We start from the raw sequence: 20,028 nt of genomic DNA on the forward strand, positions 1-20,028 counted from the left end.
CTCCATATTATGCTGTGCTCCGTATTTGTAGCTGGAACAGTGTCTAGCTGTCCCACTGAAGCTTTGTCAGTTGCTGAGCAGTGCTGGCACAGCATTGAGACTCTCTCCAAACCCCCATGAGCCAGGATTCTGGGGATGGGCAAGAGGTAGGGAGGGGGCATTGCTGGGGCAGCTGACCCAGTCTTACCAAGAGTCTAATTCCAAACCATAAGACATCACACTCAGAAATAAGAGCTGGGAATGGGGAAAGAGAAGGGGGGATTCTCATTATGAAAATGCCCATCCTTCTGAAAAATCACTATGCATATTGAGGTTCTGCTTCTCAAGACATGGCTGAATGTTGCGTGCTAGTGGGAAGTAGAGAATAATTGTTTTCTCTCTTTACTTCCGCATGGCCTTTGCTTGTTTTTTTTTTTTTTCCTTCTCTTTTCTCCTCTTTAATTAAGTAGTCCCTATCTCAAGATGTGAGTTGTTCCCCCTGCCTCCCCGATCATATTTTCTCCTCCTCTTATTTTGAGGAGGGGGAATAAGAGAGTGGTTGTGGTGGAGTTCAGCTGGCCATCAGTGTGAAACTGCCACAGCTTCTTACTCAGGTGAAAAGTGGCTTGCCTAAAAATGGGAAGAATGGTTGTAGAAACAAGGTTTGAATAGGAATTTTAGCCAAGAAAATTCATCTCTTTGGAGCACATGGTGGAAGCTGTATCACCTCTCAAGGAAACTGACTGCTTTAAAGCAAAGCTGTGCATGTGTCTTGGACAGCTGTTGTAGTCCAAACAATACTCAGACTGCACCATCTCTTAGAAGTGTTTCTGTCTCTTAAACATTATGCTCAAAAAATGGAGTGCTTGTTTTCTCTTAATAACTCAGTGGTTCCCTAGAAAAGGATAGGCAAGTTCATCAGCACCTGGGCTTATGTCCTGTACGTCATGAGAGATATTATGTCCAGACCTCAGGTGAAAAAAATGATTTACTGCACATTCATTAGTAGTATAGGGGGTTTCTGTTGTTGTTTTCTCTTGGGGCTTGCTGTTGTTGCTTTACTGCAGTAACTGGTGTGCAGTAAAAGTCATCTCTGTGGTGAATTTCTCTTCTTGGAGTGATTGTTATAGTCCATGTACATGCAAATTTAGTCTAGATTAGATGGCCAGTTTCAAACCGGAGTAGCTGAAGTTTTATTGTCAGCAGTTACTAAGTTTCCTAGTTAACCGTGTTGAACAATTGATGTAAGAATCAAGTAAGAAAACTAGGGCAACTGAGAAGAACGTTAAGGAAAGTGAACGAAATTTGCTTAAGATATTGAGGTAGAAAAACACAAACATTATATGAAGTGTCTGTCTCTTAGAATAGCAATAAAAAGGATTTAGTATAAGCTATTATAAAGAATACCATTTCTGCTTTAAATTTACCTTTTGAACCTAGATTGTTTCACATTTATAATGCTTGTTACATAATTTCAGGATATTTGTAGACCAGCAGGACCAGATTTTTTACACAGCAGATTTCTATTCAGTGCATAACTTCACTATCTTCTCCTGTACATTCACTATCTTATCCAGTGCTATCTTCAGGTGAGCTCAAAATAAAGAAAATGAAACACTTCAGAAGTCAAGGTTAGTTCCATGCAAAGAGACTTTGAGATATAGTAGATCATCTGTTTTTCCTGCCAGTTATGCTCATGTACCTGCCTTCTGTCCCTTTGCATTTGTGTTGCGTTGACAGTAAGCAGAACAAATCACCAAGGTTTTAGTCATCTGACAATAGCAAGGTGTCCTTAGTATGCATCTTATACGCTGTAAGGAGGTGCTGATGGACCCTGCCACTTCACTGAGTATTTTGGAAATGATACTTAGAGCTTAAGAGAATGACAGGCTTTTGGGTTACATTAGAAACTTTTATTCTCATGAACTTCCATTGTATTTTCTGTGCAGAGTCTCCTGACTTTTTTTGTGCAGGTTTTCTCAATGGTGTACTCAAGAGAACATATTTGCCTTTGAGTTTAGGATTAATTTAAATATCAGAATGATTGGAAAACCTTAAATTAGAACAATAATAGCTGTGCAAAAATACTTGTTTTTATCCTTAGGTACTTTTTTTAAACACCATCCATAAAAGGACAAAGCATCTTCCTTGCTGCCAGATTTGTTCCAATTTGGAAATTTATGCCCTTATTTCGCAAATGGATTTCCTTTGTAGTTAAAGTAGTTTGGTTACAAGCTTGCTTTGCAGAAAATGATGACTATATTCATTTTAACCTGATTTCTTTTCACATTCCTTGACAATACATATGAGAAGTGGATACGTTACTTGCCCTGTACACCCAAGTTTCATTAAAATACTACCCAGCTTAATCTATAATGCAATCTAACTCACTATAATATCTAATGCACAATATAATTACTTTTTATGCTTTTCCCGTCATGAGTAATCAAAATCAATTTACTGGAAATGTGTTTTGTTGGGGTTTGCACTGGGGAATTGCTTTGCCTACAGGCATCCAGGTTACCATGACATTATTTCAAAAATGTCCTTCATTTTCTTTATTTTGGAGAACAGCTGTAGCTTGCAGTTGCAGCAAATCACAAGCAGATAACTATCCAAAAAATTAGGGTCCACCCATGGGTTCCAGAAGTGAACATTTATTTTGTTAAAACCTCAGAAAGAAAGGGTTGGGATTTCTTTTTAACATGACAAATATATCCCTGGTTCTGCAAACCTGAACCTGCTAGAGCACCGCTATGCATTGTACAAATTAGAGCTCCACATTCCAGTGTGCATTTGGTCTCATTCATTGACCTGACTTGCAAATATCATTCATGCTTTACTCACTTATAATATGACAGATATGTTAAATAATTTATTCTGCCCCGCTTCATAACCTGTACTCCGTTAACTACTTTCCTAAAGTGTCCTTTTAAACTGATAAATGAATGCTGTTATGCTCTGGTGATCCATTTAGCACATAATATTGGATGAAGAATTTAGACACTGATCCAAAAGCGATAAGGGTCAAAAGAAGTGATTTTTTCACTTTATTACTTGCATCTGTTACTGAGCATCTTTTTGGTTTTTACCTTTGAGTTGGACTGTGATTGGTTTTAGTCTGTAGTTTGTCTAGATAGGGGTCATCTGCTAATTCCTAGGTAAAGTAATATCACTGCGAAGTTGTGAAGTCTTCAGTATCTTTCCCTCTGTTCTCAAGAGTAACCTCATGCATTTCTACAGAGTCTGTAGCTGTTAAACTACCTTTTTCTTTGTAGCATTCTACAAACCCTGCTTTCCTAGGCTATTTAGGATAACATGCAGCTTCTCTACCTGTGCCTCAGAGCCTCTGGCTGAGGACATGGATCTCCTGGCATCTTTGCCATGTGCTTAAGGCTTCCTTATGTTTCCTGCTTAAGGCTTCCTTTTGTGCACTGCTAGTTTGATGTTGACAATTCTCTTTGAAACATACTCAGAACTTGTGTGCAGTAATTGATTCAGTTGAATGGCTGAAGAAAGTCAAGCGTTTCTACAAAGTCCAAAACCATCAAAAAGACACCCTCTCACCTCACGAAGCTAGATTTTGTAAACGATGAACAAAGTTGCTTGTTTTTAATTAAAAAAAATAGACAAGGAGGTTAAGAATTGCATTCCAGTGTTCATACAACTGAAGGCATAGCTAAACTTTTGTGTGATGAAGGTCATGGAGTGGAATTTCCTCAAACTGAGGGCAGAATGGGTTCATTCCATTTTGTAGAATCACGGAATGATTGTGGTTTGAAGGGACCTTAAAGGTCATCTAGTTCCAAACCTCATGCCGTGGGCAGGTATGTCAGGCAGGCTGTGAAAATAATTTCTCTTCCTGTTTTTTTTTTTTTTTTTTTTTTTTTTTTTTTTATTTGTTTTAAAAGGACTAACCAGCCGGGAATGTTCACAAAGAAAGAATTTGATCAGTTGGCCTCGGCAGTAGACAGCTTCAGTCTCATGACATACGACTATTCAACACCACAACGGTAAGACTCAAACACTAGAAAAACAAAATGCTGAAGTAACTGATGGCCCAGTTACGCCCATTTGAAATCTGCAGTTTGAGGTTTGTGGTTTTTTAAACTTTCACAGAGTGGATAGTGTGTATTAACTGTATTAGATACTAAAGTTTTGGATTAGTTACAACAGATTTTTGAACTAGCCGATAATTTGGGTTTAGCTACAGTGAAGATTAGGCATGCAGTATTTTAGAAGGCTTTGCACCTGAGCTAAATAATTATTCTTTTATTGGTACTCTGACACTTGTTTCCAGGTGAATTTTTCACTTTTAGTTATCTGACACATTTTTGCACAATGGTACAGAATAATCCAGTACATGTCACTGTAGAAAGAATAGCTTTAAAGCACAATTGACAACTCACTTGCCTGCTTCATCATGAGGCAGCAGACTGTGTTTTGGCAGCATTGCTGATGTGATCATGGATAAACATGTTTTTACATTCTTCCACTAGTCCCCCCCTTCGTACTTCTACAGCTGTTGTGAAGCAGCTGAATGAACCAGCTGATCTAACTGAAAAGCAGCACAAAACTCCACTCTTGTATGTGAATATTCATTTTCAGAAGCTAATGATTTTTATGTCTTTGGAATTGGAACAGCAATCAAGTTGAGGTCCTTAAGCTCACACTTCTAACATCATCATTATCCAAAAGAGTGGTTCATTTCATCTCCAAATTGCAGATAAAGACACGCTCTTTGACTTCCAGGGTGATGATATATATCGTGCTTCAGTATGACTGTCCAGAGTTAACATTTGTAATACATGCATTTCTAGATCTGCCAGCTTACCACATCACTAAGACCTCTGCCACCTATAGTATTCTAGCATTTTGATAGTATCTACACAGGTTTGTTTCAGAAGAGACAAAAGTTCTTTTCTATTAAGCTTGCCTATCTCTTCCTTATCTCTTTCCCCAGACCCTTCTTCTAGATCATCAAGCCTAGCACCCTAGGGAAAAGAAACATAGAAGTATGTTTGAAGTTAAAACAGTTATTTGTTACCCTCTTCTGCTGGAAAATGCAGCATAGAGATAACCATTGTAGCTTTCCTCTACGTAAATCTGACATCTATGAAGATGAGATCCTAAGGACTTTCATATAGGCTTTTCAAACTTCTTTAGAACCCCAGATACATTCAGAGATGCACGCTATACTGTAGGCTACTGTCTTTCCTGTACAGTGAAGCTTCACCATGCTTCATGCCATGTTAAAATCACAAGATGTATTATGGCACAGTCTCACCTTAATACTTTCACTGCTACATTAAGCTACTTATATCTGGCTTGTGGCTGGGTTTTTTTTGTACTACAAAGCGGGAGGGAGGCAGTCTTCAGTTAACACACCCATTGTGTTTGAAATAAATGTAGTTCCTGAGAAAGGATTTGAAAAAAATAATTCAAATATTTTCCTTTTGAATTTGCCTTGATTGGTTTGAGTATGTTAAATACAGGGTAATACATACAGCAACATTTCCGTACTGTATTAGCACATGGTTTTAATGTCACTGATATCTTGAAGGCTTTGAGGCAGATAATTAGCAAAGTTGATGATGTTGATATTTGTAAGACTAGAACATGCTTTTACTTTTATCATGTTACTGAATTTTTGCATTAAAACTTGTTGCTATCCTCCCTGATGAACTAGAGAGAGAATTAGGCTGATATCCTGTTATTGTGTATAGGACAGTTCAACTACTCTGAGTATTCCAGTGCTGCTCTTTTCCATTTAGGTAGCTTTTTGTTGTTAGTAGGTAATTATCTGTTTAAGGTTTTAAGCAGAAGTAGCGTACAAATGTTAAGCAGTCATTGAAACCTGTTTTGCTTACCAGTCATTGCTTTTATAGTTCTTTCTACAAGTAAATAATAGATTTTGTCCCAGTGTATTATGCTAGCATACAGTAAAAACATGGTATGAGGATGGTATTGGAAAAAACTGAAGTTCTACAGATTTTTGAAATGTTCTGTGGGCATTGTGCCAAGCCCCATGACAAAGAAAATGTGCTAGGTGGAAACCTATTGTAAGAAGTTTCATCTCTCTTCACCTCAGAAATAAATGACCAAGTTGAGTGGGGCAAGCACGTTCTGTGCATCAGCAGTTCAAGCCATCTAGGAACATGTATGGAACCTTTGTAGGACTGTAGGTTAACCTTCACTGTTTTTTGTGTGCCATGGTTTGCTCTTTTCTTTTGGACTTGTGTAATTGTAAAGGCTAATGAGCGTGAATGTGTACCTTCTCTCACAGCTTGTTTGATTTATTTATTTTTTTTACTAACTCAACAGACCTGGTCCAAATTCCCCACTGCCCTGGGTACGAGCCTGTGTTCAAGTACTAGATCCTGATTCAAAATGGAGAAATAAAATACTTCTAGGGCTGAATTTCTATGGCATGGACTACTCTGCTTTGGGAGCCTTGGGGGAGCCAATCCTCGGTACCAGGTAAGGCTTTTCTAAATAGTACTTAAATATGATGTAAATTGGAAATTTATAATCGTTTTTGTTTAGAAGTGGGGATGTGTTGATAACATAGAAATGGCATAAGCGACAGATCTGTGCATGAAAAAGTGGTTCACTGATTACCGAGTAAGATCTGTTCCCTGTACAGAAATACAGATAAACGGCACAGGTACTCTGTTAGAACACTGATGGGAAAAATGGTTGTGTGATTTTTTTCTCCTTCCTCTATCCATGTTTGTACACGTAGTTTATCATCTTCATGTTAGCTTTTTTTTTTTTTTTTTTTTAAATACACTCTGTATCACTTTGGGTTTCATTCAGTTGACCTAAGGATTCTTTTCTCTCGGTTCCTGAACTTGTTACGTATTACTCTCAAATCTCATATTAGTTTCAAACAGCAATATGCCACCAAATTTCTTTTGAGTAGGAAAACCTGTAGTAAGCCCACCTGGAGACAAAAATCCATAAAAAGATAAAGGGATGTATTTGAAAGACAGCCTGAAATTTTATATTGATTCTCCAAAGATAATAGTTGTTTTAGTATTGGGTAATAACCACATATGATAAGCAGCTTCACAGAAATACAGTAAGGATACAGTGCATCAATCCAGAAGAGAAAGCAATAAAACCAGTGTGAATTTGGCAGGAAAAAATCAGGCTTTTTCAGAAGTTGGATATTAATTTATAAAATAAAAGCAAGCCTTGAAGTGCAAGAGGTGACTATTCTAATTTTCGCTCATGGGTTACTAAGTGCATTACACCAATATAGTTCAATATAGTTTAAATAAATGTTTGTTAGGCACTGAAATAGTAAGGCACAGACTGTATAAGGTAAGAACCTTTTTATGCCCATGCCTTTGGTTACACAAACATTTTTGTCGTCATTTGATTTCCCTCCGATGCCTTCATGCTTTACCTTGGCCATTTGCTGTGCTATAATCCTGTAGACAATTCTTTTTACTCGCAGAATTGTCTGAATTTTTGGGTAATAGAAAATGACTACAGCATGAGGGGAGTAAAGCCGTTGTCTACTGTGGAAAGCGTACAAAGAGTATATCAGAATGGCTTCTTTGTAGTTAGTTGTCGTGGTTAGGCAGAAATAATACTAAATAGTCAAAGCTCTGTTGATTTGCAACCGTAATTGTGTAAGCTCAGCACAATTAATGCCTTAAAGTGTCAGTGTCATGGTCTGTTATGTACATCGACCGTAAGCAGCATTTTGGACAAAAATCTCTAAGTTTAAAAATCAGCTTGAATTTACATGTGAAACACATTAGTTTTCACTGTACTGCCTTACCTATTAACTACGTGTCAGTTGTTATGTTTGTTTTTCCATAAATATATATCAAGAATGCACGCTCACATATTAATCTTTGCCGTGCGTGTTACATAATGTAAATAGTAAAACAGGTTCAATGAAAACAGTTTTGAAGTAGACCAAGCTTCTGAATTAAAGGGGGGGAGAAAGAGGTTATTGCTGTGAAATAAACTTGCTGCCTCTTAATTGATAAAAGGATGATTGTAAGGGAGTCTCAGTTTCTAGTGCCTGTGAGTCTTTAAAAACCATCTGTATTGCATCCAGTGGAAGCCCACAATGGACTTAGCTTATCAGAGGCATCTTCCTCCCTCCATCCCTCCAAAAAAAGCATCCTTCTTATTCCATTATTAATATTTCATCTAAGTATTTTTTTTTCCTGTCTCTAAATAACATGTCTGAGGCACGATCCTATTTTCTCATTTCATATCTGCTTTATACTATATAAAAAATATAGACTTTCAGTGTAGAAGTGTATGGCTTGATTATTTATGTTTCTTACCTTCACTCCTTAGTGAATTTGAGCTTCTGCTTTGGTGACGACTGTAATTCAGGTGTTATTCATGACCTGTAGAAAGTGGGAAGGTCAGAGTCTGTGCTTCTTTAAGGCACCCTTCATATGTTGTAGTGATAATGATGTTAAGCTAAAGCACTATTAATAGAAGTAAAAGCATTTCTTCAGCTAAGTTCTGAATGGAGGTATCAGCTTTGTCATTGTAGGCATTTCTTCAGGTTTTTTGCATGTGAAATTTACTGCGCATACAGATCTTCAACAGGCAAATGCTTAGAATTATTATTATAGCTTATACATAGAATTACGTGTAGAAAGACAGAGTGCAGAAACCTTTGCTGGTCTCATTGTTTCTGTTTTTCTTCAGGATAGGAAGTTATTTTGTAATAGAAAAGAGGCTCTGAATGCAGGCAGATTTAATTTGCCTTTTTTTTTTTTTTAACAGTTAAGTTCATAAAATAATTTTCAATAGAATTTCTATAGCTGTGTTTTTTATTGCAGAATACAGTCTAAATGTAGAACTACTTGGTTATTTTGCTGAAAAGTTATACAGCCTTCCCATATAACATCCTTTTTCTGCATACACACTATCAAAAGTAATGCATATGTGTTATGTTCACATGTATGTATAAATATCAGAAATAAATGACAAGAAAACAATTTTTCTTTGACAGCATACTGTATCTTGTCTTTGGGAGTTGTTACAGTAGGAACTGCTGCTTATTTTTGCTATAACAATGTGCTGATCTTTGACTTGCAGCTCATTCATATTTGTTATTACGAGTGCTATTTGTTAATACAATGAGTTTGTCTTGGAGATTGCAGCACGTTTTTATGCTTTAATCTAACAAGTACCATTGCAGTTTAGCTTAAGGAAAGCTACGTTCCCATGTATATTTAGTTCTGATGTAGTTTGTACAAAATGCCAAACTGGAATAAAGGTTGTATGCTTGTGATTCCCCATATCGCCTCTAGTGCTTCTGGCAATGTTTACTGCCCTCTGGCTATCAAGAATCAGGTGTCTGAACTGCTAAGATACAGTCATTAAAACTTACCACCGTATTAAAATCCTGTCAGAACATAACCAGCCGATGCGGCTGACTTGCTACTCTAATGATCAGTTTGTTCCCGTCTGTCCTCTATTGATACTGCAACCTGACAATATTTCTTCTTCACCTCAAACATGTACATCTTGGATAAGTAATTCTTCACTCTTGCCCAAAGCTGAAATTGTTAAACAATTCTGCTTTCCTGGAGAATCTTTAAACAGGAGTTTCTTGATACCTGCATTAGGTCAGCAAGCCCCTCAATCTCACAAACTTCTACCTTCCTGTAATTTTCCCCCCCTTAGCTATTTGCTCTTCAGAATCTGTCTCAATCATTGGGGTATTATATTTCAATTCCAATAATATCCATTGCCTTCTCGTAGGAGGTGAGACAACGATGCAGTGGTGTTATCCATTCCATGCCATCTAAAATACACAGCCTTTATGACCTGGACAAAATGGGAGCTGATAAGCTTTGATGCTAGCTGTGAATTGGAAGCCATGTAAATCAAAGGCTATCACACGGCAATGGTATCTATTATGCTTAATAAATCAGCCTTAGTTATTGAGCACATCCCTGCAAAGTTTTATCTGTTAAAGACACTACGTCCTTTTTTGTGTAGTGCTGCAAGAGGGAAGATACTTCTCTGTTCCACCTGGCTGTAGATAGCTGAAGAATATATTCTGCATTCAAGCTGCTTTTATTCCAAATGTAGCTGTTGAAAGTAGATATGTGAATAACTCCATTGTTGTGAGACAATGCTGTCTGTGCTTAGCTTTTATTTAATGGAATCTGAATAGGGATTTTTATGTTAATTTTTAAATACTTAAGAAGACTGATATAATAAATTGCTAGTTGAAGCAAGGGAGAAACTAATTTGACAATGCATTGTGCTATTTAGAGATGTAAAATAAGATACTTGCAAGCTATGTGAGGATGTTGAGTTCTACTGAGAATTTTATTGGCTGCCTTCCATTCTCTAAATAGCAGGTAATAAAAAGTAGCACTTCTAAACCGTTAGAGATGAGCTTCTTTCCCTGAATTACTTTTTTTTTTTTTTTATTAGCAGCAATTTTTTTAGCAACAATTTAAGAAGATTTGGGTCAACTGTGACTCATGAGTTTCTTATAGAAGGTAACAAAAAACACATTCAAGGGAGGCTTTGAGTCTTCAAACTTTTCAAGGCTTTTACAACATTTATCTTTATGCTGTAATTCTCTCAGGACTTTACTACCTCCTCGCATCAGGATTTTGTCTCCTGATTTAATCTATTTTACTCATAGTTTATGTAACTTTAGGCAGTTACTAATATTTCAAATAAACTGATGTTCCAGTTAGCCCCGTGGGACTGAACATCCTCTTGATCTGTTACACGCTTCTCCATTTTGTTGGAGAGACCGTTAAGCTCCTTCCTAAATTGTAGTGCTGGCGCAGATCTGTGGCGTGATAGAAGGAAATAAGAGTTGGGCCTGGCATTGGAAAAAAGTTATTTCTGTACTAGAGCTGTCTAAATAATTCAGGAGTATTTCAAGAGATTTATTCTATTAAATTTCCACTGTGATACTCTGTTATACATGGCTTCCGTGGCATGTCTGTCTCTTCCTCCACTTAGGAGCAGGAGGTGAATTAATTCATATAAATTAGAACATGTTATGAAGTAAAATTATTATATGCCAGCTTGTCCAAGTGGTAAATATGACTGTAACACAATGGAAAGCGCAGCAATGATAGCAGAATAGCAAGGTCCTAGGCTGCAGCAAGTGAGGACTTGCTTAAACACAACAGCCGTAGGCACAAAAAGGGAGGGAGGGAGGGAGGGAGGAACTGCTTACCTTCAGAAGGCTTCAAATAAACAGCACTCTCCAGAGAGATACCCTTACTTTCAATGCCAACCCTTAAATGAGGTCTGGGAAGGGGTGGATCCTGGCTTCACCCCTTCTGGTCACTCAGGTGCACTGCATGCACCTGAGTTCCCCTGGGTTGGCCCTGCCCTCCCACCAGGTGCTTAATCACTGGCTCAGGCTGTGAGTTAGCACTTCTGCTATGATGACCTTAAATACCAAATTGTTAAAATTGTTTTTTACATAAAAACACATTCCTTGTTTAGAAATGTGGGAAAGGTGGCTTGTCTTTATTAGACAAGTCATTAGATCTGAGGTTCCGTTGTATTGTGGTACATTGGTTATGGATGAATGTGCATCTGTTTGTAAAACAAAAAGTCTGTTGTGGTGTACAATTTAAATGCTGAGCATATTGCTGTGAAACGTGCTCTTCTCTTTCTCTGAGTATCCTTTATTTAGTAGTAAATTTACTTGCTACAGGCAATACTTAGGCACTCAAATGTTGACAAAATTATAATGATGTAATTATTTCTTTACACTCATATTTAAACCATTAGAAGATAGCATGATGGAATTGGGAAAAAAACTTCTGTGGTCTCAAGCAAAAAATAGGAACCAGAAGCCTTTACTATGAGTTAAACTTGACTTGCATTTACAGATTTGCATGTGGGTGTATGCACCCAATGTACAGTAAAGTGAAAAAAGCTCATTGCTTTGGAAGCTTTATTTGGGCTTGTGAAATCACTAGATTGATTCATAAGATGAACCCAAAAACACTTCCAGAACTGACTGAATCTCTTTAAATGTATGGTGATTAACAGACAACATAGAACAAGTAGCACCATCTGTGTGTCCAGATTGCTCTGCTATTAGTCCCTTAAATCCCAATTGCCCCATCCTCCATCACGCTCAATGCTGAAAGGATAATTATTAATTTTTATCTGGCACTGACTGTCCCCATAAGACACTTCCCATGTTCAATACCATTGCAAATCAGTTGGGGTGGTGAAAAGGGCCTCCTGTAGATGATTAGTGTCTTTATACAGTTTAGGCTAGCGGAAGTTGCAGAGCTGGCTAAATACACTGTGCAGAGTAAATTTCTGTGTCTTCAGAATCAAAAGCTTCCTGCAAAGTCCTCCTCTTTTTAGGCCAACAAATGGAAGCTTGGATGAGGCTTATTGGTCACCTTGAGACTTAGCCTCCACTGATACAGGTGCATGGTCTGGGGTGCTGGCTGTAGACAGTTGGATCTCTCTGTCTTATTTCTATATTGGGAGCATTTCTGACTTTCTTCCTGAGAAAAATGCACTGTTTGTTTTTTTTCAGGCTTCTTTTTTTTTTAATGTCTATGTTGTTTTCTCCATTGGTTATGGGTAGGCGGAACAGTTTTTTGTTGTTTGTGTCTGACCATAAAAAAAATCGGGTAGACTTAAGTAAATGAAATGAAGTGATGAAATGTATATTTCTGAATGCAGACACTGTAAGAAAGGGCTTGTTTATATAACTACTTGAATAGCTTGAATAGAGCCAGGCTCTGATTGTGTATTCTCTTTACTGGAAAATTGACAGCAATGAAATCATCTGTGTTTTGTTAAAGGATGGTTATTGTTTGATATTTATGTGTTCAAATGAATTGAATTATCATGATTACTGAGGAAGCAGGCAGAACTAAAACCAAGATACGTGCTCTTTATCCTTCATGGAGTCTAGACTTGACCTAGACTCTGATCAGCCTTCAGGTACCATAAAAGTAGTTTGTTATTGACTGGAATCATTACAGATTTTGTGTATGAATACTGTAAGCCATGCCCCAAACCTCTTTTTTTCTTTTATCTTACATCAGATTAGCAGCTGCACCACATACTCAGCCACTTTTGGCTCTTCTTTTTGAGCTGTGGCTGCAAATCTCACTGGTAGGAACCAGACAGTTTTTACTGTCAGGAGAGAGAAGCACCGGTGACTGTTTTTTTCCCTTTGTGAGCCACTGTTATCAGAAAATACCCTCATTTCAAAGGGTAGTGAAACTTAAGTGCTTGTTGGAGACCACTGGCCATCTTCCTTTTCTATATACTAGAATTAGAGCGTGAAAAGACAATCCATAAGAATCTCCATGAAAGGGACTAATATAATGTACAAAGAGTGCAGAGGAAGGCAAAGGTGTGTATGGATAGGGAGTAGGAATTTGACTTAGTGCTGAAAGTGGTGTAATATCACAGTGGATGCCCAGAAAAAAAAAAGACCCACCTCACATTGTCTCACATCTTCCCCATCACCACAAAAATGCCAGGCAAACAAAGAACCTGACCACCACATGCATTGGAGAAAAGCCGCCTTACCATTGTTAACATAATAGTTAAGTAATGAAAGCTGTTCTGAAGCATCTTCTCCTTCACTGCAGACGAAGTTAGGAAGTTGAATAAAGGTTTTGGTTGACCTTCGTAAACAATTTTCTCACATATCCCTGGAAAGATTTCACATTTCTTCACCTTTCTTTAGTGCCCTGAGACATTAGTTCTGGTATTGAACTCCTTTTTATAGGCCTGTTGAAACGAGTTAAATATCATCAATACAGATTTAAGAGTTGGGATGAACTTTCTTAGTAACACAGATATAATTTTAATGGTTGAATTTATATGAAGACAATTTTATAATACAATTATATACTCTATTTGCTAAAGAGAGGCACTTCTTTTTTTAAAGGAAGCTCTGAATCTTAGGGTAAATCCTAATAAAGTGTGGTTCTTTTTTTTTTTTTTCCTGATCTACCAAAGTCATTATTTGTCTTCATTATTTGGTTATGAGTATACTGTCAAGCAGCGTGGCACAGCAGTAGTTTTGTGACCCATACTTAAAATACATTTGGGGCATTTTTCTTTGGACTGGCTGTAGTCTGTTCCTCTGGACTGAAACTCATTAGCAATTAGTGTGTTGTATTGTGTCATCCAGAATACAATCCATTTGCACTGAGACTGCTTCATGATGCATTACAGTGTTGTTAGAGTTGCACTAAAAATTGATGTACAAAATCATAAAATCTAAGTTCTTCTTTTCATTGTGACAAGTTTTCAAACAGCAGAATTACCATAAGCAGTAATGTTACAAAAAATATTGACTACTTTTTGCATAAAGCAGTGGAAGAATTTCTGTTTAAAAAGCAAAACAAGGAAAACAACAAACATTTCTAAAGGTTCTCTGCGGTTTTGTGCATGGTTATTTCGGAGGGCAAGAAGAAATGTATGTGTTTATTATGCACGATTCTGGAGAAAGTAGATACCACAGCGACAAAGTGCACAGAATGATGCAATTCCTGATGGAAGGACTCAGTAAGTCAAGAGCCAGCCTGTGAAATATGTAAGGTTCTGAATAGGCTTGAAGTAATCCTTGCAGAAAATAATAATGAAGCATATAGCTCCAGAGCCTTTGAAATAATAGAAGTGCAAGCGTGTTCCACAACATTAACAGCTTTTGATTTGTGTGAGCAGCTTGTTTACACTTGAGTTATACAGCGGGTGATTGAATGAGGTTTCTACTGATAGCGTTCAGTAGCTGTAAAAGGTGCGATGAATATTTTCTTCACATTTTCTTGAGACATTTCAGTATGTTATTAGTACAAGGAAGTAGAAGGTGATTTTCTTTTTTCCACACCACTGAAATATTTTGTGATTGTTTTGGGGAAATGGGTCTAGAAATGCTGAGTAACAAATTCTAGCTAAATCAGTTTTGGATTTTGCGTGCTAAAAGTATGAGAGTTGTATTTCAAAATGCTACTGGAACATGGAATTGTTCATGGCTAAGATGGAAATCAAGGTAGACTGATACTTAATTTCCTTTCATCACGATACGTACATTACAAAGATTATTACAAAAGCACTATTTGGAAGGTGAATGAAATCTACAAGATTATGCCCTAAATATATCTCTATCTCCTGAGTGGTTGCTTCTTTCTTACCATTTAATGCAGTCATTTCCATATTTAAATTAAGTGTAGCTTTTGTTATCTATTTCAGAAGGAAACTGTCTTTGAAAACCTTAACATCTCTCCATATACCACAACTTCTACAAATAACTTCAGCCTTTTTTTATTTACCTGCCCCTGTGGCTGGAGAGCAGAAAGAAAATTTCTCCAGAATTTTATTTCAGGTGCAGTTCAAGGTAGTTGTATTGCCAGGCTTAGAGCAGGTACATGCACGCTCCATTTGTGTTTGAGGACATTGATCAGGAGACAGAGGTAACATGTAGTCAAATACTGGAGAGTACACCTGCCAACCTCAAACACTGGGTGGGATGATAGAGGCAGGTAGTGCTTGCAATTTTCAATACAAGAGTGAATTATCTACTGCAGTGGTGAAACCCAGAGGAGATCATCTTATCATTAGTGTTTCCTTGTACTTAGCAAAATTTAGAGACATTGCTGTTTTACAAGATAATTTTTTCCTGTTTGAGTAAAAGCAAAACTTCCTTGAGTCATCAGTAGTCTAAGGAAATGCCGACTTTGAGCCCTAGTAATTTATTTTCCTATGCTGGTTCCAAGTGAGTTGTGGGTTAATATGCTTAATATGCTGATCACTTGCAGCTATAAACCCGAAAAGGTAAAAGTCAACAAAGCTGTCACTTTCCATATTCTTTCACTGCTTTGAATTAGTTTTAATGGATTTAGATATAGTGATTCCACTGTATTCCTCGTTTTACAGTAATGAGGCACTAGACATTTTGAGAAAGCTTTGTATGAAGTGGAATATATTTTAGTATGGACAATATGAGTGAAAAGCTGTGATTTGCATTGGCAATAGCAATCTGTGGAATTGGCCCTAGATTTTAGCATCTTGAGTTATGAGAGTGTATGGAGAGAAATCGATGAGACAACAATCCTCAGCAAGACCTTTGATCACCAAACCTGTGAAAGTAACATCATCATTGCAAACCAGCGTTCCTGAGCCCACATTACCCAGTGAATGAGTACATGATGTGGTAAAAACATCCTGGGGACCACAGAGTCTCTGCAGATAACAATTAAATGTTCAGTTAAAAATCTAACGAGGGTGTCCCATATCCCCTTGACAGCTACTTAGTTACCGGTTTAAAATTCTTCTGCACTGGGATTGCTCTAATTTTTCAGTTGTGTTTTGTTGACATTAGGTCCAGGCATTCTCATGTGTTGCGTTTACCCTGGTTTTGTTTCTGTCCATTTTTTCTCACTCGTCTGTTTCTTGGGAATACAAGTTAGAGTGCGTGCGACTAGGTAAAATAGTTAAAGATGAACGGTAAATTGCTTATCACTCATAATTGCTATGACTTTTGACTCTGGAAACTAGTATTATAAACATCTGCACATGGAAAGTGGATATCAAATATACCAATTAAAAGATTTTTAGAACGATGAATTAATAAAGGCAGGAGTGCTTCCTTTCAAAAGCGCGTCCAGGTAGAGCAGTATGTGCGTAATACTTTTTCTGATTTAGAAATGATTATTTTCAGGTATATTTTAGTTCTTTTCATCCATCTGCACAAATCTAGTCATGAAAGAAACTTGATGGAAGATCTCAACCAAAAAACAGCTTTATCTTAAGAAAATAAATTAGAATTTAGGTCAGGAGAAACTAAGGTGCTTGAGAAATATTGTATTTATTTTAAATTAGATTTATCCCCAGACAAAACAAAAAAGCCCTGCACCACTAGCAGTAATACATCGAGCTTACGGAGAGCCCCATCAATAAATTTCAATCAGATCTGAAAACCTCTACAAAAATGAAGTGTTTTCTTCTTGCTCCATAACCCTGGAGTCATCCTTGAGTAAATCCATAAAGTTAATATTAAGCATAAGGTACACCTGGAGCTCTGTAGCTGACTGGCAGCATTTATTTAGCAACCGCATTAGGAAAAATTGAAAAATCCATTTGGTTGTTTGTTTAATGTATTTGGGCTTTGTTTTGTTTTTTAAAACAAGGGTCTGATATTGAAATGTGAATTTGCCTAAAGTAAATAGTAAACACTGATAGTTTGCAAGGAAACCATTTGCCATTGGTCTGTTGTGACATGGTCATTATCAAGCTGCATAATAAGATTGACTGCATGTTTTACTACATACGGTAATGTCTTCCAAAATAAATAACGTTATGTTAGTACTGATGGAAAGATACATACATACATAAAGGAGTGTGTTAGGAACATAAGCTTAAAATCTTCAGGTGCCTTAGTAGATAGATTAAAGCAGCAGGGAGTCTGTAGCTACAGAGGAAACAATTTGTTCAGGACTTCTCAGTGATCTTGTGCTTGGATGGGAGACGAAGTGATCTTTTAGCTGCTTTTTTTTTTCTGTTCACTTTCTCCAACTTTACTAAAATTCCCTTCTCAGCAATGTGCATAACTTCAGCTGTCTTTGCTCTTACATGTTGTTTCTCATTTGAAATTTTAGATTCTTTTTGTCCATGTGGGAAGTTGGTTTTGGAGTTTAACACTTATTTCATTATATTCTGATAAACCGAATGAAGCAATACAATATGATACACTCTAATACTTACAGAGGAGTTAAAATTGTAAGAGAATGAGGCTACTTCCAAAGTTCTTATTCTTTTTTTAGTTATAATTGCTACCTTAGTGTCCTGTATTCCAAAATATGCTTGAAGACCACAGAGTAATATTTAACTAACAGAGGTGGTATTTTCTTCTTGGCTGCTGGTATTTAGACCACTGTTCAGAATCTGTCTTGGATTCTGACATGTATTTATCTTCTGCCCCATTTTTCCCTTGTTTAGGTTTGGAAATGTCTGCAATTAAAACATTTTGTCAGCTTTAATTTCTTTAGTATCCAAATTTTAGTAATGGACTATTTCTCGACATGAAATTATAAAAAAAATATATTTAAAAAATATATATATTTTAAAAAGCTTATGATATACACAAACTTCTTTTTCACTGAATAAAAATCTATTATCAGAACTTGATTTCTTTTTAAACTTGAAGTCTTTGTTTCCATTGTTATTATGAATACGAATACATTTTAAAAATAATTGATTTTAGCATATTTTACACACAGCGTATATTGAACAGCTTCAAATGCTCATCCCATCCTAAAGTATGTATCTGCTATTTTAGGGGAATTTGTGACCTTAGATCAGAACTTTCAAACCCTGTTGCCTGAAGCTATGTTCTTAACTACGGAGCCTGCCTTGTCTTTGCACTTCCTTTGAACAGTTTCTAATTATGCCTATAGCAATCTGTCTGCTAACATGGGATTTTCCTCTTCCAGAATTTCTTTTTTACTGGAGCTGTCAAACTGAGGCCTTTGTCTTTCACTGCTAACTACAACCAGTATGGTATCTGAGGAGAACATGCATAAATGTTTCCTTTTCCTTTGCATTCTTGCTAAATTTGTATTTCCAATTGCTATGTTTATAAACAACTGCACTATCAGGGGGGCAAAGTTCTACCCCCGCCCCTCCCTTGGCTCCAAAGCAAACTAGAATTAATAAGATTAGAAAAGTAGTGGAGTTTGGACAGCAAATGAAAGGAAAGCTTATTCAAAACAGCCAGGCATCCATGCAGAGACTCATATTCTTTTGGCTAATTTAAGACAAAAATTCCTGGTTACATTTCTGAGAGGTAAAGGATGTGGCAGTACAAAGGGAAAATTTTAAATAGAAGTAAAATGCTCATTTTTATTTTCTTTCTTAACTCTGCTGTTAACTTTGCTGTAAAAAGTTAGGAATTTGCTTAATCTCTTTCCCCTTTATTTTGAACTATCAGAAAAGCAAATGTGTATGTATTTAAGTTCCAGGAGTACTGCAGGTGAGAGCGGTACCTTGAACTGTGGCAAATACTGAGATTTTTATGAGTATGAAACAACTTGAAATTAATTTTGACACGCATTTTGTGCTTTTGTAGCTGTTCTGCATCTAAAATTAAAAAGATACCACTTAACAAAAGATCTGTGGTACACAGTTTAGAGCAATGGAGAATAGCTGATGTACAATTCATAAATTCTGGGCAGTGATAGTATAATAGATATTGGGATGTTAGCTGGAGTAGTTTAACTGGTGTCTGCTTTTGTCTTCTGTTGTTTGGGGTTTTTGCTTTTTTTTTTTTAAACACATACTGCTAGGAAACTTTCTGCTCCACTAGGCTTGCTCAATCATCTTCATCCCAAAAAGAGACAGAGGAGAACCTTCAGCTTTCTTTATTCAAATAAAGGCAGAGTCCATTGGGGCATAACCCCTGTGGGGTCTCTCAAAGTATTGGGGGGCACATCCCTTCTCTTATCCCTTATCCTTCTTTTTCCTTTGTATACAATTAATCAATTTTATAAATCCTTGGCATAATCTCTTGTTATTCTTGATCCCTGATTCTTCTGGCTCCTCTTCAAGGCTCTTGCTGTTCCCCTCACTTACCACCTTGTACCTTACAGCTTCAGACTCATTACCTTAGCTTATTGCTAAATGTCATCTTCATGAATGGAATCTCTTTGCCTTTTGTCTCTAGACCATTTGATTGGAGAGTAGATATTTGACAGGTAAAGAAAACAGCAATTTTTTAAAACAAACAAAACTTCTAGCAGATTTGCTGCACAACTGAAGGGAAGAAAAAAAAAGTCACACTAAAGGGAAATAATTTGTATTTTTGCTTCCTAAACATGTTTTCTACCAACATTGGTTCTGGTTTTACCTAGCATGCAAGTGGTTGTGCAACAATGAAATGATCCAGAGATCTGTGCAGAAAATTCTACCTCCTGTTCCCTTGTCTTTATGGTTACCAGGAGTACTTGGAAAGAATAAACAAAGAAGTTGTAGGATATTCTGCCTTATTTGAGGGCCTGTTGAAGGAAACCTTTAGGACCATTTTAA

At 36.9% G+C, this 20,028-nt stretch overlaps 1 protein-coding gene across 1 annotated transcript in view; it reads left to right on the top strand.

Annotated features, from left to right (window-relative positions):
• CHID1 (chitinase domain containing 1) overlaps positions 1–20,028 on the top strand; it is a 105,595-nt gene that overhangs the window by 36,721 nt on the left and 48,846 nt on the right. Inside the window, exons 9-10 of the mRNA XM_021402761.1 lie at positions 3,891–3,992; positions 6,304–6,459. Of these exons, the coding sequence (XP_021258436.1) occupies positions 3,891–3,992; positions 6,304–6,459 (258 nt within the window). The remainder of the gene's footprint in view (positions 1–3,890; positions 3,993–6,303; positions 6,460–20,028) is intronic.

Source organism: Numida meleagris, chromosome 6, assembly GCF_002078875.1.
Source record: "Numida meleagris isolate 19003 breed g44 Domestic line chromosome 6, NumMel1.0, whole genome shotgun sequence".
In the NCBI taxonomy this organism is placed as follows: Eukaryota; Metazoa; Chordata; class Aves; order Galliformes; family Numididae; genus Numida; species Numida meleagris.